The 24,395-nt window shown below is 37.6% G+C and overlaps 1 protein-coding gene across 35 annotated transcripts in view; it reads left to right on the top strand.

Moving 5' to 3' along the window:
• PTPRD (protein tyrosine phosphatase receptor type D) overlaps window positions 1-24,395 on the top strand; it is a 2,697,868-nt gene that overhangs the window by 2,416,472 nt on the left and 257,001 nt on the right. For 20 of the 35 annotated variants that reach the window (XM_073635225.1, XM_073635219.1, XM_073635222.1 and 17 more), the window contains 5 exons: window positions 4,541-4,729; window positions 11,948-11,965; window positions 13,476-13,586; window positions 19,992-20,261; window positions 22,453-23,034. In XM_073635225.1, coding sequence (XP_073491326.1) covers window positions 4,541-4,729; window positions 11,948-11,965; window positions 13,476-13,586; window positions 19,992-20,261; window positions 22,453-23,034 — 1,170 coding nt within the window. Of the gene's footprint in view, window positions 1-4,540; window positions 4,730-11,947; window positions 11,966-13,475; window positions 13,587-14,545; window positions 14,662-19,991; window positions 20,262-22,452; window positions 23,035-24,395 lie in introns of those variants that run through there. The other 15 variants (XM_073635233.1, XM_073635311.1, XM_073635287.1 and 12 more) reach the window with 2 other exon arrangements.

Below are 24,395 nucleotides of genomic sequence, written 5' to 3'. Positions count from 1 at the left end.
CCGCCCCCGTGTGTGGTGACACTTGCCGGAAACGGAGCCTGGCTGCAAATTCAGAAAAGTGAAAAATACATAACACATACAGTACACTGTAATCTGTAAGACTACATTACTGTATCAAATCATTTCACCTCCCTTTTGTCCCTAGTACTTTGTCCAATGCCCTGCATGCACTTTTATATTGTATATACTGTTCTTTCTGCCTGGAAACTTGAGAATGTCCATGGCAACCAAAAAGTGTCCCTTTATGTCAAAAGCAGTTTTAGACCAGCTAGAAAACAGCGATAATAAATTGGAACACTTGAAGAATTAAGCGATAGTGATTCGTGGGAAATTTGTCATCAAACACTGAAAGTGCTGACAGCGACAATTCTGCAAATGAGCAAATTTCAGTGTTTTTGATTTAATGACATTTTTGAATGCAATTTATTATCATATTATTTTTTATAATTATTTATAGTTATTTATTATATTATCATTTATGATTTTGTGTTTCAAACTTTATCATACCCGGGATGTCTACTAGACTCTGGTTTGGACAGATTTAGTGAGTTAATACTAAGAATTACAGGCCTACAATAAAAAATGCAAAATTTCCATGCAAAACAATGTACCACTTTGAGCTTCAAAAATCTGACATAATCACACCGCCAGGGAGGTTAAGCCATATTTGTTGCATAGGGCCTAGAGTTATTTTTGTTCAGCTTTAATGTTATAGTGGTTTATTGAAATTAAGCAATATTGCTATGTAGATCCAGAGAAGGAATTATAAATGCAGATTGGATAACTTAGCACATTTTTGTTAGATCTTGCTAACAGTATACTGTAACTAAATAAAAATATTGCATTATATTTAGTAGACGAGATTCAAAAATCACCAACAAGTCTCATAACTTCCAAATGCAACTTCAATTTTTTTGCCCTTGTATTTTTGTGTTATTTTTTTATTTTGCTTTTTAAATGAAAGAAAACAGGCATTTTATAACACTATGCAACATATACATAGAACTATTAAAATAGTGCATGAACATTACAAGATTCAACATTATACAGCCATAGGATATGTTAGAATGATAAGTTTGTGCTATTGCATTGTAGCATAGTGTATTCAGTGTGTGCCTTGTGTAATAGCAGATGGAAGACCACTGATGTCTTATTCTTGTCTACTTTTTATCTTGGTACAATGTAGATCTGATGTCCACATTATACCGTATATACTCGAGTATAAGTCGAGATTTTCAGCCCTTTTTTTTGGGCTGAAAGTGCCCCCCTCGACTTATACTCGAGTCACCGCAGTCTGCCTACATGATCAGTGTGTCATGCAGGCAGACGGTGGCCAGCGTGTGCTACATACCATTCGGCAGCCTCTCACTGTTCACAAGCCGCGCCTCCTCCTCGTCCATGGTATGAGGATGAGAGAATGTCCGTGATAGGCTGACCGCTGACTGCTGGGAAATTGAGTTTTCTGCCTATCACGGACGAGGAGGAGGCGTGGCTTTTGAACAGTGAATGGCCACGAAAAGTAATAGCACACACTGATCGGTGGATGCAGAGCGGCACACGGAGGCATGCACAGGACACAGGTAGGATGCACACATACACACATACACAGGACACATACACACATACACAGGACGCATGCACACATACACAGGGACACATGCAGAGGACACAGGTACAGGACACAGGACACTTGCACATATATGCAAAAAAACGGGAGAAGCCCAAAAGAATTAATCAGAGAGGACAGGCCCATTTTTTTGCATGTAAGTCTTTATATTCAGAGGACAACCACCCCTAGAGGTTTTTCTTATTTACTTATTAACTAATATACCTCAGGATGACGGTGTAAGAGGATTCTTGTATCGGGTGAGGCTAATTAAGGCCAATCTGCTAACCCCATCGGATCTGTACTAAATTGGATGAGCCCCAGGTCCTTCTTTCCTTTTTTCCACATGCACATATACACAGGACACATGACACATGCACATATACACGGGAGACATGCACATATGCACATGACACATGCACATATACACATGACACATGCACATACACACAGACACATGCACAGGAAACATGCACATATACACATGACACATGCACATATACACAGGACACATGACACATGCACATATACACAGGATACATGCACATATACACAGGACACATGCACAGGACACAGGGAGGTATACAGCTGCAGATGGGCATTGTTGACCCTCTTTTTCCACTTACAGTAGCTGCTGCATTTCTCACCCTCATCTTATACTTGGGTCAATAAGTTTTTTTTGTGGTAAATTAGGGCCTCCACTTATACTCGAGTATATACGGTAGCTGATCTGATTAAAGAGGAGCTCTTCATTATGTTCATTGATACCTGCATATATTGCACACTGCTTTTATTTAATCCTTCAGAACATATTGATCCAGCCCAGTTCACAATAGCGATGGTCTATACGTCAGATAGCAGAGGTGTTGTAATCTCAGTGACAGGTAGTATAATACTGGAAATTATAGTGTTTTTCCCCAGCATTTCTCCAATGGAGTCTAAGCATAATAGCAGGGTTTCACAGAGTGAAAGCCAATGTTTGCAGAGGTTTCTTGGAAAAAAACGATAGGATGTAAGTATATAGTGAAATTCATCCTTCACTCTTCTAAAATACATTTTCCAGTATCTGGTGCATGGTAAATTATATGAGATGTAATGGAAGGTAATTTACAATCCTAAGAGAGGTAGAATATTATCATTCATGTATAGAGTGCACTTTCAGTATTTGAATAAGTAGTGATAGGACCAAGTTGACTGAACCCTCTCTAAAATATGTAGCTTGAAGATTAGGTAAGCTGGTTTAGATGTAGGTTTATAGCTATAGTATGCCATTTCTCACGATCTAATAATGCACTGTATTTACTAATAAATAATATGTACATTTGGAAAAATTAATGCAATTGCCCTTTCTAGAAAACAAGAAGGAGAAATGATTTACATCCAACACTGCTGTAGTTTTTGCAAGATAAATGTATGAGTATATTTGTTTATACATGCATACATTATGTACTTAATATACAAACTGTTTGCTTAGAGAAGTAAATGTTCACCAAGGTTAGTTAATAGGATGAAGCTGTGTTCACTTCAGTCAAATATGTTTTAGCAGAAATCTCTCACATATAATTGGGTTATCAAAGTGAACATAAGTTCATCTTATTTACTGTCAGGGTGGATTTGATTTAAATCAAGTCGATTTAAATCACGATTTAAAAATCACTAGTAAAAAGGCTTGAATGAAATCAAATCAATTTAAATAATAATTTTTAAAGAGCAACTGTCATCTTTGTCTCACAGCAGCTCCTCCTCTGACCCGCTGTTGACTCACCCACAGTCCCATTCACTTTAATGAGACAGCTGGTGATGCAGCAGTGACACAACAAGGTGAGGGACTTGGCAGCAGTAGGTTAATGGATGCCCGCTATCAGGCGCTGCCATGATGGATCTGAAATTACAGGTGCTCTTTAAATGTAAGGACTTATTCCCTGCTGGTAGTTAGAATCTTTAATATTTGCAAACAAAATGAAAGTTTCCTATTTAGAATAATAAGCTGTCCGGTTAGTAAAGCAGCGATATCAGAACTGATTTAATCATACAGTTTGTAGTGTACAAAGATCTACAAAACAATGCGATAAAGGAATATTCCTGAACTTTGTTTTATCTCATGGTTACTGTGAATTTGTGTGAATGCAGTGCATGTTATATCAGCTTGCAGAGCTTGGATTCATTGAATGAGTTTACCAAAAATTTTAATATTGCAGAATATACAGCCTCATGCTACATAACTAAGCTCCATTTCATGCCGAATAAACTAAATTATTAATGCATCTTAAATAGAAAACTATCTTCAGATAGATTTTTACTCCAAAAGCATTTTATTAAAATGAATTAAAAAAAATCAAAAAAATCGCTTTAAATAAAAAAAAATCTGATTTTCTTGATTTTTTTTAAAAAGAATCATTGATTTATATCCACCCTGTTTACTGTCATTTACTTTGCAAAGTCAGCATTCATAAGTGAACAGCCTTTACATTTTATGTTATTCAGCCCCTTCGATAATTTCAGACAAGCTTGCATTTGTTCAGAACCTGGCTTAGGTCCAAACCTGGAAGCCTGCTGTCATTCTTGGTCCAATGGACTTTGGGCAGGAGATTTTCCTACCTGCGGTTGACATTACCAATGGGTAGGGATGCTTGGACCTTTCCAATAAGTAGGTGAATTTACTAGAGCCATGCTTGATTAAATACCAAAAACAGAGTGTCACAGCTGTAACATTCATATTGTAAGATAATCACTTAATTTTTGTGATATGGGAATATTTAATTAATGGTCTCATGATATAGTTAGATAGATAGATAGATAGATAGATAGATAGATAGATAGATAGATAGATAGATAGATAGATAGATAGATAGATAGATAGATAGATAGATAGATAGATAGATAGATAGATAGATAGATAGATAATGCTAATATTCTTTTTTTTTCTGTTTTCAGAGGATCAAATACCACGTGGTTTTCCCACAATAGACATGGGCCCTCAGTTAAAAGTGGTGGAACGAACACGTACAGCCACCATGTTATGTGCAGCCAGTGGAAACCCTGACCCTGAAATTACTTGGTTTAAAGATTACTTACCTGTGGATACGAGTAACAGTAATGGGCGTATTAAACAACTGAGATCAGGTAGGATTTCAGTGCTGCTAACCCCAAAAGCTGTTTTCTCTCACTTTGTTGTTTGCTTTTTATTTGTAGGTAAAGACTTTTCTTCCTCCTTTTCTTCTTGCGTCTTATTAAGTGTGTTTTCCATGTCTGTGGTGTTGTCATAACCAAAGTCTATCTGTGTGCGGATGTGTGTGTGTGTTCTGCAGCTTCTGTTTAATCCTCATTCGCCACTGCTGTGACTGTACTTCAATACCTTTCATTTATTTTATTGCTCTAATGCGCTATCTGACAGATCCATTCCTCTTCCTTTTTTTCTTTCTTCTTTAATTTCAACAAATCTACTTTAACATTATACTTCATTTAGAAATTAGAAGTATATAGTATAGCAATTTCCCAATGCTAAACTAATGATTAGTCAGCAAATATGCTCAGCCATTTAACAGTACACCTAAAAATGTGCTCTTACATTATCTTTTACACAAACATTTTCGCACATAGGCACATGTACATTTTTTGTTAGCCAGAAAATAATTAACAGCAGTCAATACAGTTACCACTACTGTATGTAGTTTGCATACATTAAAATTGTATAACTGAGCAAAATAAAAAAAAACAAAAACATGTATTTTAATTGTACAATACAGGACACAATCTCCTATAATTCCTAGGCCATTAGGTAAGTCAGCTGCCTTCAGGTGATTCAACACTGGCAAAATAAACAAATGAATAAAAAGGACAGCCCTGTATTGCACCTCCTACTCCCAGCAAGCCTCATATTTTTTGCTAGTGTTCTTAGGTGAAGAGACATCTTCTCAATGATCTCAGAAAACCAATCTTCCTTTTTTTTTCTCTTGGATTTTTTCTTAATATTACTTTGTTATCAATTTTCCTGGCTGCTTTATATTGGTTACTGCATCTTTGCAACTTATGGATTGATTGACTCCTCAGTGCATCTCAAGTTGATTCTGCTGTCAGGTTTCCTGGCTGCTACAAAGCAAATACTGCTTCTTTGTAGCTTCTTTGTAGCTTCCAATAGGCTGACTCTATGGTGCAGATTTGGAACACTATACCTGGACCTTTCCTGAAGGAAAATGCTATTTAATCCTGTGTAAAGGTTCTCACTTTGGCATGTGGTGCAGTTTGATGAGTTGGCCAGTTTGGTGAGGGGACTGATGACCAAAAGTGGTGGTGGAAACAGATTGACTGCAATTCATCTTTAAATTGATGCCTTTTTCCTCAGCCTTAGGGCCAGGACCAGGAGTGCTACTGCACACCACTTCACTTCAGTCACTGTTCTGTGCATCCCATTGACCTGTCCTCTCCTTCTCTGCTCCCTGCTGGCTTTGGCACCACAATCTTTGGATGCACCTGGGAGTTTCCAAATGACTGGTCACATTTGGCTTAACCCTTCCTGCTCTGAAGCAACAGTAGTTAGTGCCCCTAGTGGCCAATTACAAGGGTATCATGCTATTTTTCCTTCAGGATATAATCCTAGTACCTCAGGTGCTGTCCCCAGTCTGCCTTAGACCTTGGAGACATCAGACAGCAGGGGCAGCAAATGGGCCCCATCCCCTCTGAGTCAATACTTGAGACTACTTTAATCCTTTCTGCATTTCCTGAAAGTAAGAATGTAGATGGTTCCTCCTCAGGAGGAGTGCAGAAGGAATCCCAACCCATGGTCGATTCTCCAAATCCCAGGGATACTGTTGCTGTCTTTATCAAGGCAGTGAGCAAGTGCCTTGAACTAAAGCAGCCTGCATCAGACTGCTTTGCTCTTAAAGCCTGTGCTGTTCAGGGACTGGCACTCCTGAAGAAGATGTTCAACCCCTTCTAAACATTTTGCACAGCGATAGCCTATGAAGCAAGGTTCATTTAAAAAGTAGACTATTCTTAAAAAGTATCCTTGTGGTAAATTCAGCCATCCTAATAAAACGCTAATAAGATTCTACTGGTGCCTGTTTTTAAAGACTATGTGGACAAAAGGCTGGAAGCCCCTTTTAAGGATTTATTTTCTCTGACAAACGTTGCCATACAAACTACAGTTGCTGCCTATTAGACCTTTACTGATTGTTCAAGATCCATGTTTCTCTCAGCTCTTAGGTTTTAAGCCCAAGGCTTGGAACACTGTTCTGACACATGGCTTGATTCTCCAAACTGGCCAAGGAAGGCAACAAGTCCCACAATGAGGTGGCACCTCCATTTGTCAAAAGGGGGGGAGTATGTCGGCCTTCATAGCCATTTGGATCTTGGATGTCTCTAATGCTTTGATTCTGAACATTCCATCCAGGGGCTACAAACTTGAGTTTTAGTCCTTGCTTCCATACCCATTCATGCTGTCCAACCTGACAGATTCTCTACAAAGAGTGGTGGCTCTTCATGCTGTCATAACATAGCTCCTTGCACAGGAGGTAAAATGCAGCTTTTCAGTTTTTAGATGTGATGACAGCATAAATTTCCTTTTTTAGGGTCTGTATTTTATTTTCACCTGTTGATCTGGCCAGTAAGTCTGTTATTTTCCATCTTCCTTGTTGTTCAGCAAAAGTGGCAGTAAGAGCATTGAGACAAACCATTTAACACTGACACTCGGGTACTTATATTGATCAGCTTTTATTCAGGTATGTAAAACCTTTATGCCAAAAGGAACAACAAAAAAAAAAACTGTTTCTCTAATCGCCAATGTTAGTTGGAGCTCAACTTTATTTGTTAGCCAATTCCACTGAAATGTGCTAGTGCAAATCTAACACTACCCTCTCCCCAGACTGACAATACTGCTGTCCAAAGTTGTTAATTTTTCTCCTCCAGTGGAGCAGAGACACCCTAAGACTGGATGTGTGTTACTGGCAGGATCAACAGGTGAAAAATTGAATGGAATAGGAAATGTTTTAAGGTTTATACCAAATCTTCTTACATCCCCCAAAGCAAAAGGAGACACTTGTTCCATGTTCTCTATGGGCCCTCCTGGATTGTCCAGATCTTCCGTTCCAAGGACCTGTTTACCCTTTTGCTTCTTGGTCGCTGGCTTCAATGGCTTGGCTGTTGAAGCCCAGGTCTTGAAGTACAAGGGCCTTCCAGACTGGTTCACCCCTATGCTTTTAAAAGCTGGGAAATTGATATCTCACAAAGTCTATCATTGCACTTTGAAAGCTTACCTCTCCTGTGTGAAGCCTGAGACTTCCATACGGGAAAGTTCTATGCAGCACAAATTCTGTCTTTCCTCCAATCTGACCTTGATCGATGGCTAGCCTTGAATAACTTCAAGGGTTAGGTTTCCTACTTTGCCAGTCTTTTTTTTTTAAACCACTTGCTTCTAACTCCTTGGTAAAGGCATTTATACAGGGTGTTGCTTAAACAGTTCCCCCCACGTACATTCTTCAGTGGCTCTATAGGATCTTAACCTGGATCAGGCTGTGTGCATCCGTAGATATACACAGTGCCAGTAAGCCATGCCCCCACTCTTTCCTCACAGAGTTTCACAGCAGCAGGCATCAGTGGGAGTGAACAATGCCATGGGCTTGGTGGTAAATGGGAGCAAATAAATTTACATAATTGGTGTCAGTGGGAGGAATAGTGCCCCATCATTGGTGTCCCATTGCTGTGGCCTCAGTTGGACTGTTTTTGAATGTCCCAATGGTCTAATGCATGGGCCTCCAAACTTTTGAAACAAAGGGCTAGTTTCCTCCTCTTCAAGCTTTAGGGGGACTGGACTATGACCATTGGGAGTAGAAAATGTCCCGACATTGGTGGGAGTAAACAATGCTATGGGCTTGGTGGTAAATGGGAGTAAATAAATTTACATCATTGGTGCCAGTGGGAGGTATAGTGCCCCATCATTTGTGTCAATGGGAGGAATAATGCTCCAAAGGCTGGATAAAGGCAAGCAAAGGGCCACATCTGACCCATGGCCGCAGTTTGGTGACCCCTGCTCTAATGTACTGTAATGTACAATTAGGAAAATTGAATTGTTGTCTTACCTGTAAAAGTCTTTTCTTGAGTACATTACTTGGCACAAGTTCCCTCTCTTATGTTCCTTTGGTCCACTCCTATTATTTCTTGTAAACAAAATTGAGGCTTGCTGGGAGTGGAATGAGTTTGTTTTGCCAATGTCAAGTCACCTAAAGGTAGCTGCATTACCTAGTGGTATAAGAATGAAGGATCTTGTGTCATGTAATGTACTCCAAAAAAGTATTTTACACGGTAAGATGTAAAACCTATTATTCAGTAAATCTCTGCAATAAATGTACCTTTCTTCAAGTGTAAAAATGCTGTAAAGACAGAAAAAGACCTGTTGATCTTGTCAAAATCTTGTTAGCCTCTAATTTTCTTTAGTGAGCTGCTCTGCACTGAAATCCCAAACGGTGCTGTCAGCCCTGTCCAGTTGTCCCAAGTTGAACTTTGAAAGAGACAGAACATGGGAAATGGAAATGTGTTGCAGAGATGTACTACCTTTTGTTTTTTCTTTTTTGCCCAGAGATGCATTTATAACTCATTTATACCAAATGAATTCATGTAATAACAATTGTGCTTGCCCTAGCCTCATATGGCTTCACATTCTATTTTCTGAACCTATAGCACCTTCTCAGTGTTTTTCATGCTATTCCTGACTTACCTTTTTTCTTTGTCAGTTGGAAACATTATGGAAGATGTGACATGTACACTGCAGGAGTCCTTAATGGGCCATTTATACCAGTGCACTTTAGTAAACATTTAATTAGAAATGTAGCCATGTTTACACAAAATGTTGGAGCAATGGCACTGTTCACACCAGTGCCAGCACACTGCTGTAGTTAAATATATAGACCCATGTTCGACTAACCTCCAGCTTCCTCACAGATCCTGAGACTCATGTTATGTTGCTAATTAACTGTGGCATACTAAACATTAACATAAAACCCTGATATAGCAGGAACTACTCTATATACAATTATATACATTCATTTTAGCCTAATAAATTACCAAGTAAGTTTTTTTCTTATACTACGGATAAATGATCCAGTAGACAGGAGGAATCTTGAGTCCTAATTTTTTTTCTTTGTAGACAAGAAAATGACTATTGAGACCCATAACGGTTACATGTGTTGCTGTGGCCTTAAAGTGGTATTAACCCCGAAAGCAAACATTTAATTTACTGCAATTTACCAATTCTCAGATGTGGTGGCTGCACTAGTTTTTTTAGGTTTTCTTTCTTTTATTTTCACCTGGTGATCTAGCTAGTAAGTCTGTTTTTTTTTTTTTTTTTTTTAAAGAACATGCTCCCCTGCAGATGTAGCATTTACAGAGATGGGACAAACCATTTACCACTGGCAGGGGTGCTAATACATGGTCAGCTCTTATTTATTTATGTAAAACCTTTATCCCAGAAGGGAAAAAAAACTGTTGCTGTAACTGTTTGTAAAGTGTGAGCTTGAGTTCAGCTACAGTTTGTTAATTATCTAAATTTGCTAGTCCATCTGACACTCCCCTCCCCCAAGACTGACAATACTACTATCCAAAGGTACCCCCTGTGTTCATTCATTCAGAGTGGAGGCACTCTAATACAGGAGGTGTGTTACTGTCTAGATCACCAGGTGAAAACAGGGGGAATGAAGTCCAAAAATAATTGGTAAGCTGCAATATATTACATGTTTCATTTGGGGTTTGATTTCGCTTTAATTATACGGTTGCACCTAGTTTGGCTTACATAAAAAAAAAAAAAAAAAAAAAAAAAAATCCTTGCCCCTTATTAAAGGCATCCTTTATTAAAGAAAAAAAAAAAAACGCTGAGAAGGGGTACCTGTTACCAAGTTAAAAAATCAGATAATACATTTTCTTATCCTGGTCATATATAGGGCCATTTAATTGTTGGGAATCACTCAGAGCCTTGGGACCTTCCTTTTCACTTCACTATTTGGTCAGTGCTGGGCAGATGGTTCATAGGCACTATCTTCTGGTCTCATCCTGTCTCAATCAGGTAACAAGAACAGAAGTCAGCTAAAAATATCTCTGTATCATTCGTCACTGGTTTCCTAAAGGAAACTACTATTGCTTTGTCCGATGAGATTGCAGCATGCTGTGCCCCTTGCATGTTGTGCAACAATCAGTATCCTCAAAACTAATAATTCCAGCACTGGGATTCGCTGCACCAATCAGCTGATGTTTGCGGGCCTTCTATGCTGAATTCTTTACTTTCTAACACGTATTAAAATCTCCATATAGGATAGCAAGTGTTTATTGTGTCAGATGGACATATATTGCAAATGATGCTTGGATGACTAGCATCAATTGCAAATAGAACATTGTGTTGTCTATATTCATCCTTACTAGCAACGTTTTAGATCTCTGTAAACTTTATCTCAGCATTGTAAACACTAATTTAATAATCAATGCAGATGAGAAATAAAATGAGAAATAAAATTAACAAATCAATCCAAATTTAAAAATACTGATAGATGTATGGCCTTCCAAAATGTCCTGTGCTGTTTAAATTGTCTTGTTAAGATTGTTGTGAGCAGAGCCTGTGTTTACATATCAGTGTCAAATTTTAATATTCACAATGTGACATAGATAAAGTAGAATTATAGAGCTTTAAAAAAGTGCCGAAACAAGGAATATAATCATATTTTTATGCTGTCTTTCTTCTCTCTATTTTAATCTACAGAATCTATTGGTAAGTGCTTAGTCTTCCAACGCACTAAACTCCTCCACCAGCCTCCATGCTTAGACAAGCCCTAGTATTTATAATACTGTTAAAATGCATGGCATGCATTTTACAATTTTCAGCCAGTGTAGTCACAAGACCTTTGTAGTGTTGCACACACCTTCACAAAAGTATTGTTGTTGTAGCAAGCTTATCCAACACCTTTCTTCAAGGAATTGTCCTTTAGCTCCACTTATCCTAAAATAGATGTTGTTCCTTGACCTGTACCACAGTGTTTGTTACCCAATCTTCCTTCACATAATTATTAGCTAAATATGAAAACAAACGTCCTGTAAATAGTACCAACCGCTGTGAAAATGTATTTTGAGGATTAAAAATATACTATGAAGCCCCCAGTAGTCTATTTTTGTACTACTTGAAGAAGCTTAGTGCCGCTTTGGGTCCTTTGCTTTTTGTGGTACAGTGCTATAGGCACTTAGTATACTCCTGTTTTCCTTTCTATTCTGTAAATCTAATTTAACTCTTCTTCCAAAACATTAGCCTCCTTCTTCTGGTACTAATGATTCTTCTTTCTAATCTTATTTGCATTCATATTATCCACCCAGGTGGTACACCAATAAGAGGTAAGATTGCTGAACTAAGAGTCGCAGAATGATCTTATTCACTCTTTTTTTGTCTTTCCATTATTCCTGTATCAGTTATTTATCATTAAAAACAATGTAGTTTTATTATGTATTATTTTACCACTGGTTCATGTGTCTTTTTCATCAGTTCTGTTTTCATTTAATATAATAATTTTAAGTTGTGATATGCTTCAAAGAAAGCATATCAAGGTCCTTTGGCCAAAGCCCAGTCACAGCTTTCCATTTGTCCCTCTTTTTTCTTCTTCTTTTTTTTTTTTTTTTTTTCTTCTTTTTTTGTCCGACTGATTGGAGAGGAAAGAAATAATTTTTTTCTTCCTTAGCTGTTCATGTTCTGGACCTAAGCCACTTGGTCTAGGGAACAGTTGGAGACATGCAGAAGACAACCAGGAATAACGTCTTTTTGATCTTGTAATAAAGAGATGTTTTTGGTTTTGGTCTTGTATTGTTCTTCTATTTTTTCTTTTTTCTTTTTTTTCTTGTAGCAAAATAAAAAAAAAAAAAAAAGTTGACATATCTTCTTGCAATTTCACAATATTGTTTTTCCCTTTCACTTAAATATTCTTGAATTTCTTCACTGACTTTTTGGATCATCGATTCTCCAGGTGGTGGAAACCCCAGGTTTACAACATTATATCTTACAAAAATGCTTTTAGTACTGTTTTTTCAATATGTTAAAGCAATGTTTTACAACTCTTCTTGTTTCTTTTTTTTTTTTTTTTTTTTCTTGGGTTTTGTGACACCACACTGCTAATCCCACCTGTGGATTTTGATGGGTGTCTTAGGGGGCCTACTGAGGACCTCAAGCAGTGTTTGGTTGGTTTCTTCTGGTCTTGGCAGTAGCCGTTATTTTCTACATTTTATTTTCTAACTCTTTGTTTTCCAGCTAACATTCTTAAATTGTAAGTGTTACTGAACTGATTCTCTTTAGAGTCTGCATGTCTTAAGGGAGTTTTGTTTCTTGAAGTATGTATCTTTTTACTGATACTGTCATTTATTAAATCTTTTTTTTTTTTCTTTTATGAAAAGCAGCATTTTTGATCTTGCTGCACATTTTTTGGTTTCCCTAAAAATAAAACTTTCTTAATGATCTATCCCTGTTTGATGAAATTTGACACTTCTTAAATTTATCCCTGTTTGATTAAATGCACCTATTTTATATGAACACATTTAATTAAATTGTGTTGACAAAACTTAGAATATATTTTTATTTCAAAGCCATACTTTCTTGAAGCAGTTTCACTCATTTCCATTTTAATTAAAAGTTAACAACATGTAAATAAATGCCTGTTTTATATGTACTTTTTAGTTTACAATAACAGTTGATAAAACAAAATGTTAATTTTACCATTGCATTGCTCTTTATGTGTAATCCTTAGCAACAATCGGCGTTGGTTGGACCTTCATGGTTTTCTGTGTTGGTAATGTCTAATGGGACATGTGTCATTGTTTTCTGACTTTGTTCTTGGCTGTATATTTTATATTTGAACAGGTGCACTTCAAATTGAGCAGAGCGAAGAATCTGACCAGGGCAAATATGAGTGTGTTGCGACCAACAGTGCTGGGACGCGCTATTCTGCCCCTGCAAATCTATATGTAAGAGGTAGGAATGACAAACCCTTGGTGTCCCAATTCTGCAAGCACAGGGGCTTTTATTTTCAGGATGTTCACAGTCACTGTCATGACAATAAAAAAGTGAAGAGCAAATCAATGAATATCCACGAAAAAAATAAAAATGTATAGGTCTTTACCTATGGGTTGTAAGTATATCTACACTAAAACTATTGTTTTTTGCCTTTACATGTGTGTCTTGCTTTGCTTTTTGGGGTTTTTCTATAGTTATTTTATGTATTGACAGCATAGTTTATTATTAATCCCAGATTAATAGCATTTGTGCTGATTTTCTACTGGGTTGCAGTTTTAAAGCATCATGATGGATTCAAATGTTCACTTCAGTGTGTAGTGAGATAACCTTCTAACCTCAAAGAGCCTTAAAGAGCATAACTGTATATTCATCACTCTTTTTTTACTACTTTGCTTCTTTCTTTATATATTTTTTTTTATTAATTGACATACTTGATGATAGAAGTAACCCCTTAAACTACAGTAATGAACTGACTTGCATCAAAATATACTGGTAACTCACATGATTTATGAGGCTGCGTTCAGATAGCATTTTACCATAATCATTATTAATCATTACAAAGAAAAAGCTAATTTGCTGTAATCATTTTGGGTGAGGATTCTGTCTAGACCAAAAGGAATAAATAAATAATAATAAAGCATGTCCTTAATGTCAGCATATGAAAAGGACTATTCAAAGTTTAACCTGCGTCAGCTCATTGCTGTAGTGATAGCAGTTTTAGGAACAAAACTAGGTAACATAGTCATATGCTATCACTATTTCCTTATTTTCATTCAAAATACAAGCAGATTTGATGCGCCACAGAGGACTCTTAATGGAACACGTATGGAGTTTAAAAACAATGGCTAGCTATTGTGTCTAAACTGGAGCAATGCTATAGTATAGGGAGATATAACAAGTAAAAGATGTTCAAATAGCAGTTGAAAGCCTTGATATGGCCTTTTTACTCTCTCTGTGTTTCCCTTGTTTTTCTCCTTTCCTCATTTCATTGTGTTCTGCATCAAACCCCTACATCCCTCAGAGCTGCGAGAAGGTTGGTGTGTTTTTTACTTTTTACCCACCTTACAAAAATAATAATTCAACAATAACAAAGAATACAAATGAAATGAATGTAGCTGCATTGTGTTTTTTTATTTTATATATTTTTTTTACTTAGCGTTTCTTTGGAAGTGCTTCTACGCTTGCTGTTATTTAATTCTGATGCATGCGAGAATGATCTTGAGTGCATGGCAACCTTTCATACAGTAATATTTCTGATATCAGTTTAATGCCTGTTTAGACTGCTGCTTTGCCATACACAGTAATACTGTACTGCATATTGGTCAGGCATGGGAACGTGCTGTGTATCCTAAGGGCCGCTTTTAAGATATACCTAAATAGTGTCTTTGCATGTTTAGTTACTGCTTGTCTTGTGGTAGTGTAATGTGCTTGCTCTCCCCACACTCCTGCCTGCTACACCTTCACAAGATCATCATATATTTACCTTCTTCAATAATTCACGTTAAATATAGGCAAGTTTGCCACAGTTGCTTGCCTGCCCTTATAAATTGACTTCCTCAGTCCAGCTGGGGTTGGTGTTGCTGGCTATAAACAACGGTTTATTTAATAAACTAGCATGCAGGGCTGTAGTTTGAAAATCTACAAGCATTTGAATATTTAAGGGATTCTCTCTTAAAGTAGGCATCTGCATCCCAGATTTCCCTGCCTCTTTGCCTTCATCCCTTCTTGGATTATTTTATAGGAGTAAATCTGGTTTGCAGTGATCAAACATGAATATTAATAGCAGTGGTGTCCTTGATTAAAGAAAAGATGTAATTTCAAACAGCTTAATATGAAAGTGATATAGATCCATGTGTTTTTGATACAGACACATGCCAAGTGTGACTATATAGTAAAACAGCCCTGAATGCATACAAATGTGCTGTTGCTCCAACATACAGGACCTAATCACATATTTGCTTTCTTTAATTTACCTTGCACTTTCCTGATCAAAGATATGTTGTGATTAGTTGAATACTGTATGTGCTGGCAGACGTTTGATATTAAATAACCATTTTATCTAACTAAATTTTCCATTAATCAGCCAGAAAATGGGCAGTGCAGTTTACCATGAACTGAAATGCCAAAAACACCCCACCACCTCTGCTGTCATATTAAACTTAATGTGAAAGTGTTTAAGTGGGCAGTGACTCATCATATCAGGACTAGTTTTGATCTGCCATTAACGTTTTGGGATATGCTCTCCAAATTTTGAACTATTTTTTGGGCAACTTCATTGTTAAACATATTTTATTTTTTATTTAAATGTATCCAAATTTCCATAAGTTTATCGAATGAAACTTTATCCATGCATCTAAATATCCAGCTGAATTTTTGAAGCAGGAATATATGTCTCTTTTAGTGTACTGGTGTAGGTCCTGCAGATGCTTGTGATAACTACTTTTAACCTTTTAGTTTCCATCATACATTATGCCTTGGACGCCTGTCTTATTAGTAATCCAATGTTCCGGTAGATGATCCTTATCCTATAAGATTTGGATGTAACTAAACTACGAATGTTACCCTGCCATACTCCTCTTTTCAATACATTCACAATCATAGTGTCTAGAGATGAGCGAGTACCCAAAAATTAGCTTCTCAGTCACTCTGACCAATCAGTGCTCTTTTTTCTTCTTTCTGGGTTTGCTTCCACTGATATGGCTGTATTTAATACTGCTACACTGTCTCTTTTTTATCTATTTCTATTCAAGTTTTAGATTGAAATTGTTTTGTGTGTCCCAAAGATACCAGCCTACATTACCAGGCATGTAACTGAGTCTCCTTTGAAAACATTAGAATGAGTAGGTCTCCCTTTTCATAATTTGATCCAGTGCAGATGAACAAAAAGACTGGTTTCAACCAAGATGGTAGTTGTGTGCTCACAGCCTCTGATCAGCAGGGAAACCAGTCCATATGCCTGGGGTGCCAAGTTGGAATCTTTTTGGAGAAGAATACACAATACACACAGGTATTGATTTACTAAATGAATAAGGGCAGATCACTTACCATAATGAATGTTCACTTTGCAAAGCAAATGTTCACTTGGCTTAGTAAATAAGGTGAGGCAGTATTAATTTTAAATACCCAATCATGTACAAGAGGAATAAAAAAAATAACAGAATTTTTAATTGTACAATTCAGGAAACAGGACCATTAGTCTTAACTCATGGGTTATATGGGTTATATATTTTTTTGCCTTCAGGTGATTGAACACCAGTAAAAGATTAAAACTTTGCATGGCACAGCAATCTGTATGCTGTATCCAAGATCATCAGTGGCCTACAGTGCCTGGCACAGGTGGCCTTCGCCTCTCTCACATTAGCGGAGGTTGTGAGTACCCCTCTGGTGACACCTTTTGCATTGCACATTACAGATCACAAGTGCAAGGGACAGGGGTTAGATGATAGCTCAGAATCAGTACATGGTTCTATAGGGGGTGGTAGTCTATCTCCAGGGGCTCTATTTTCTTATTTTCAGATAGTTTCCCCTAGTCTGTTTCTCTTCCTTTCTCTGGACACTCAGCTGGCTTTTCATTTCCACCTATTTATCTAGGAAGGAAGATTCTTCCTCAGTGTCTGACTTCATAGGCAGACTCTTAGGCCTTTGATTACAGGGGCCACAAGCCTTACCTTCAGTCTATCCTTGTGAGTTGATCCTCAACTTTGCCCTTGAGGCAGACATACTCGCTGAAGAGGAGGTAGCTGAGGAAAACCCCCTCTCCTTCTGAGGATTCAGATCAAGGTGAGGTGCTGAAATTTCATTCTTACTTTTGAATACCATTGCTACCCTTGTTGACAACTTATAAACACTTGTTTAGCATTAGAGCAGCTTGAGTCTGCTCACCCCAGAGTCACCTGGAGGGGATCCCTTCAATTGCCCAAGCCTTCTAAGACCTTACCAGTCAACTTGCTTTTAGAGCCTGTACTATATTGTGACTGACCTCACCCTGAAAAAATTATTTGCTTCTCCAACATTTTTTGCTCAGCATTATCCTGTTGAAGAGAGTTTCCTGAAAAAAGAAATGGTCCTTGTATTTGTTGCTTCTCTGGCAGCTTGTGGGATCCTTGCTGTTTGTACTAAGACCCTAGCTCTACCCTGTCAGATCCTTCTGTACACTACCAATTAGAGCTTTAACCAATGACCTTATGTTACTGCATTAACACCATGGCGGATACACTCATGTATTCAGGATGAGGCTTCTCTCTGTCCATATGCAGATAATTTTTTTGCTCAAACGCTGATCAGTTTCATAAAACCCTAATCTAGATCCTTAGGCCCCCAGAAGCAACCCTTCTAACCCTTTAGGTATATTCCCTTATTTGACTTTGCTTGCAAGATTGTCTTTCTCGCTGCTGTCACCTCTGTACAGAAGGTCTCTGAATTAATGGCCCTATCCTGTAAATATACTTTTCTAATTTTATACAAAGGCCAGGTAATTCTGAGGTTGAACACCTAAGGTAGAATCCACCTTTCACCGTACTCAGAGCATTGTTCTTCCTTACTTATGTCCTGCTTTGAAACATCCTAATTAAATTCCTCCCCATTGTCTTGATGTGGTACCACTTAGCCACAGCCTCTTGTAGACAATCAGATTTCCTGTTTGGGTTCCCTGCTTTTTGCTGCACCATTGCTAGGTGGATTGAACAAGTCACTATTCAAGACTATGGTGTAAATAATAGGGTTCCTCCTTTACCTGTTAATGTGCACTCTACCAGATCCATTAATGCTTTCTTGGTATATCAGCATCAGGCACCTGTTTGTCAGGTTTTCATGGTTGCCACCTTGTCCTTAGTTCACACATTTGTTAAGTTTTATAAGGTGAATGCTCAGGCCTCTTTTGATGGCAGTTTCGGGTACTACAACCTGTGACATGGGTGGACCTTTTGGCATTGTTTGCTGTGTTGCTCACCTATCAGTTGGACTGCTTTTGAAACATCCCTGACTAAAGACCATGTGGCCTGTGCTGTACAACTAGGAAAATAAGATTTTTAACTTTCAAAATCTGTTTCCTAGAGTAGAGTACAGGACACAAACCCCTCCCCTCTGTTTTTATACTCTCCCTATTGCTTGCTACAAAACTGAGGCTAGGGACATGAGGGACTATATAGGGGATGCTTCTCCTTTGCATGCGTTCAATCACCTAAAGGGGACTGCATCCCATGGTTTTAAACTGATGATTCTGTGTTCTGCATTGTACTCCAGAAAACAAATTTTACTTGTAAGTCAAAAAATCCTATCTTTGCTTGCGCATGATTTAATAATTGGTGTGAACACAGCTTCACTTCATTTACTGAGAAAGTATACACTTTACAGATTGAGCATACTCCTTTTCCTTTAGTAGATCAACCCCACTATGTTTTGCTTAAACTTTAGGAAAACTCTTGAAGAGGAAGCTGGCAGTTTGAATATAATCAGATTAGTGGTGATTTGGATGATATTTGCAAATCTCTGCACTGCATGTTGAATTTTAAACTTAGCACATTGATTCGCTCATGTCTAATAGTTACATTTTAACAACTTAACAAACTAATCCTAATCTAATAATACTGCCCCTCTTGTGTTACCCTCTCTTTCTCTAAAACCCAACTCCTGTCCTAGTCAGTGTTTTAGCTGTGTATTAAAGTATCACACACAAATATATCCCTTTTTAATTATTCTCAACGTAATAAAGGATTTATTTAGAAATAGATGGTATTTTTAATGCTATAAACAGCTCCCAAAGCATGGTTGCCTAGACCTCAGTCATTTGCTTGCATGCATGACTAAGTCCAGTCCAGAACTGGCTTTGCCTTGTAATGATCAGTCTTTCTGTATATATTAATTTATGTTTTAGTGTTAGTATTAGGCCTGTAGGCTGCATCCAGTTTTGAGCCTGAAAGTGAGCTCACCGAAACTTTCAGCACTGAGTCAGGGCTGCGATGTGACAATGTGGCTGATCACATTATTCCACATCAACTGGAAGCAACTCAGCACTTGAGGCTATGGAATACAAGCATGCTGGCAATCCTCCAGTTTTTTTATTGAATATATATGTATATGTATATATACATATGTATTTGCATGGTGTCTGTGTATTGTATAGTAGTTGGTAAATTGTTGGGGCCTGACAGGTGCAAGTAAATGTGTTTAAATGTCTTGAATTCAGTATATTGTAATATGTTTTTTTCTTTTAGAAGAGTCAGTGTGTATATACTTGCTATATACATTATATGATATAAACCTTGAGCTTCAAACATGTCTCTTTGATGTGCATGTCATAATGCTGAAGATTCAAATACTCTGTTGGATATGTTGTCATGTATTTCTTCTCTTTATTTTGCTCAGTTCGTCGAATTGCTCCAAGGTTTTCTATTCCACCCACCAATCACGAGATCATGCCTGGTGGAAGTGTCAATATAACTTGCGTTGCAGTAGGTTCACCAATGCCGTATGTAAAATGGATGCTGGGTGCAGAAGATCTCACACCTGAGGATGATATGCCAATTGGAAGAAATGTACTTGAGCTTACTGATGTCAGACAATCCGCTAATTATACATGTGTGGCAATGTCAACTCTTGGTGTTATAGAAGCAATAGCACAAATAACTGTTAAAGGTAATTTATATTTGTAGATACAGATAGCACTCTGCTTACATTCTAGCAGGGTTTGTCACTCTTAATGGAAAATAGCCTCATATGTCAGTACTCCTTTCCCTCTTTCTAAGCAGCACTGCATTTCTCATTGCATGTACACTTGTGTGCTTTAACAGGTTCCTGACCGGCTCACATACATATACGGGGCAGAATGGCTCCCCTGAGCGAAACCCCATACAGGTTTCCTTTAACAGCCGCCAAAGGGTGCGCGCGCGCCGCCGGAGGGACGGGCATCCACCCACTGCACGGCGGGGGACCCGATGCACGTGGCCGTGATCGCCGCCGGCCATGCGCGATCGCGTGCACAAGCGCCAGCACAGGGATTTGTGTGTTAAGACACAAAATCCCTGTGCTGTCAGAGGAGGGAAGACATATTGTTTGTTCCTGGTAAGTAGGAACAGCGAAATGTCTCCTCTCCTACTCAGTCCTATCCCCATACAGTTAGAACACACTGAGGGAACACACATTTAACCCCTTTGATCGCCCCCTAGTGTTAACCCCTTCCCTACCAGTGTCATTTACACAGTAATCAGTGCATTTTTATAACACTGATCGCTGTATAAATGTCAGTGGTCCCAAAAATGTGTCAAAAGTGTCTGATCTGTTTGCTGCAATGTTGCAATACCACTAAAAATTGCAGATCACTGCCATTACTAGTAAAAAAAAATGCCATAAAAATGCCTTAAATCTTTCCCATAGTTTGTAGATGCTATAACTTTTGAGCAAACCAATCAATATACGCTTATTGCGTTTTTTTATTTTACCAAAAATATGTAGAAGAATATATATTGGCCTAAACTGATGAAGAAATGTGTTTTTTAAAAACATTTTTGGGGATATTTATTATAGCAAAATGTAAAAAATATTGTTTTTTTCTTTCAAAATTGTCGCTCATTTTTTATGTATAGTGCTAAAAATAAAAACCACAGAGGTGATCAAATACTACCAAAAAAAAGCTCTATTTGTGGGAAAAAAAGGAAGCAAATTTTGTTTGGGTACAGCATTGCATGACCGCGCAATTACCAGTTAAAGCGACACAGTGCCAAATTGTAAAAAGTGCTCGGGTCAGGAAGGGGGTAAAATCTTCCGGGGCTGAAGTGGTTAAGGAGATTAAATTTAACTTTTCAGATAACACACTGTCATATTAGAGGGGGCCGAGTAGAGTACTATAAGACATCTGGTTTATGCTTAAAAGACATTGCAAGTCTTGCAGAAATAATTTTGAATTCTACTTGCAATGTCAATCATGGACACACTTTTTCTTTGACATAGAAAGTCACAATAACCATAAACATAAAGAGGCAAATTTAGCAATGTATTTGCACCAAAAGTCTTGTTCAGGAAACACTGTCAGACAGGAAGCAACCTATTAATCATACTTATGCATGATTTTTAATGTGCAATTGCGACAGCTGAACCAGAAAGTGAAATGTCACTACTTGCACAGTTTCTAAGCTGGGCGTGCAGTATTACCTGTATGTAACCTCACTCTTGAAAATATTCCCTAGCATTTCCAGTTATGGCCGTCTTGAGTAAGGATCGTTGATTAATGTAGCATTTTGTTCCTTGAGTTTATCTGCCCTTAGCTCAGGTATGTAGGCAGTAGGGTGTGCCTAGCTGAGAAAAACTCTCATCCCCTCCTTAAGACCCTGGCATGTATGACATTGTTTGCCAAGGCCTCGAAACCAGGAAGTAACTGAAGAAAAAAAAAGTTTAAGACTAATATGATATACTTTCTTATTTATTTACTAATAACATGATATACTTTCTTATTTACTAATACTAGCAGCATAAGGCCCTATGCACACAGGACATTTGCCTACCTCTCTTAAACGCATGTAAACGCATTTATTCTGACCATTGAAATAAATTAATGCTCAAATGCGCCTAGCGATAATGAACGTTTAGATGCGTTTGCACGCATTTACATGCATCCAGCATTTGCTTGTTGAGCTCTAAACACCTATGTGTGCATGGACTCATAGGCTGACATGGAGGTCCATTTAGGGGCAGAAAAAAAATGCCAGATGCCCCTAAAAGCAGCGTTTTAACGCTTAGGATTAAAAACAGTCAATGTTTACAAAGAGAGTGAGCTTCTGCTTTAAGCGAAATAGTGCATTATTTAATCCTAGTCTCTTCATTTTATTTAAAGCCTTACCAAGGCCACCTGGAACCCCTGTGGTTACTGAAAGCACTGCTACAAGTATCACATTAACTTGGGATTCTGGAAATCCTGAACCTGTCACCTACTACATCATCCAGCATAAGCCGAAGAATTCTGAAGAATTATATAAAGAAATTGATGGTGTAGCAACAACACGCTATAGTGTTGCAGGTCTTAGTCCATATTCAGAGTATGAATTTAGAGTTGTTGCAGTCAATAACATTGGACGCGGCCCACCAAGTGAACCTGTCCTAACAAGGACTTCAGAACAAGCTCCATCCAGTGCTCCTCGGAATGTGCAGGCCCGCATGCTGAGCTCAACCACCATACTTGTTCAGTGGGAAGAACCTGAAGAACCCAATGGACAGATACAAGGTTACAGAGTCTATTACACTATGGAACCAACACAACACATAAATAGTTGGACTAAATACAATGTGGCTGACAGTCAAATTACTACCATAGGAAATCTGGTGCCTCAAAAAACATACTCAGTGAAGGTCTTAGCATTTACTTCAGTTGGAGATGGACCCCTTTCTAATGAAATACAAGTCATAACGCAGACAGGAGGTAGGTACTACTTTATGTTACTGGTTGTTTTATATTTGCAGTCTCTTAGAGTTCATTTGGAAATAGAAATTGTTGTTTATCATCTATCACTTTTTTTTCAGTGTTTACATACAGTGTTTACATACATTTTTGAATGCCTTAGATAAAATACATTAGGTCATCAGTTTTACATGTATAAAGTAAAAATGGTGTAGTGCAAAAAAATAATAATAATAACAATAATAATAAAAAAATTAAAGCATAGATGGAATTTATCTCAAATTTTAGTCAGTAAAAGCATGTTTGAAAGAAAAAAAATACCATATGGTTATCTAATGCCAAATTCACAATATTTTTTCAATGAAACTTAAAAAAAAATAAAAGGACCAATACATTTATTTTGCTTTACGATTCTCTGAAAAAAAAATATTGCAAATGGTCCCCCCCCCCCCCCCGTTTTGTTTTGTTTTTTTGTCTTGCTTTTTAGAGTAGAAAAAAAGGAAGGAAGGGGATGGCTCAACACTTTTTTTATTACATAGAGGTTTGAGATGGGAAAGATATTTCAACCAATATGTTGCTACTAATTATTATGCTTTTGGATAAACCAGCTCTAACTTGTTGGATATGAGTTTGTTGTCCTGTATTGTGGTCATTTGTACCTTAAATATGTATGTTCTAATGGATGGAGCCCTTTTTTCTCTTCTCTCATAAAAGATTTAAAAATTAATTAAAAAAAAAAAAAAAACTTAAAGCAAAATAAACCATTATCTCAGGAACAGTTTTTTTTTCACACATCCTAATCACGTTCTAATCATAGCCATACTGTTATTGTTGCAAAAGATCATCATTTACAAAGTCCTTCATCCCTTTATAGATTTGTAGAAATAATGTATATATGTATACTGTATATACTTCTGACTATAGAAAAAAGGCTTGTTTAGCTTGCATGTTTTCCGGCTACTCATGTTGATTGTACAGTGAAACTAATATGGTCATCCTCGTCTCTTTTGTAAGCAAACTCTATCTGTTAAATAGACAGCACTATGCAATGCAAAGGGCCCGGTGGTTTCACACTGCTGTCCCTTTATTTGTAGAGGAAGGTAGAAAGATAGCAGTGGACCAGTAGGTTCACCGTACTGGTATTGTTATACGAGTATTGATATTGATATAAATGATCTGGTTCCTGGGCAGGCAGCTTCTACATCCCAGAGGATCTCCACAGTCTGATTGGCTGCCAGATAAGCTGCTGAATTACAGTGCTTGTAATTCACATTGGGAAAAGTATAATTGTGGTCCAGCTCACTTCTGGTTTGTTCATATTGTTGTCAATCAAGCCCTGATGAATGGGCTACTTTTTTGGTTGTACCTCTGACTTATCGGAA

Source organism: Aquarana catesbeiana, linkage group LG01, assembly GCF_042186555.1.
Source record: "Aquarana catesbeiana isolate 2022-GZ linkage group LG01, ASM4218655v1, whole genome shotgun sequence".
NCBI classification, from domain to species: Eukaryota; Metazoa; Chordata; class Amphibia; order Anura; family Ranidae; genus Aquarana; species Aquarana catesbeiana.
Note: the sequence above shows the minus strand (reverse complement) of the source record. Positions and strands in the feature narration are given on the sequence as shown.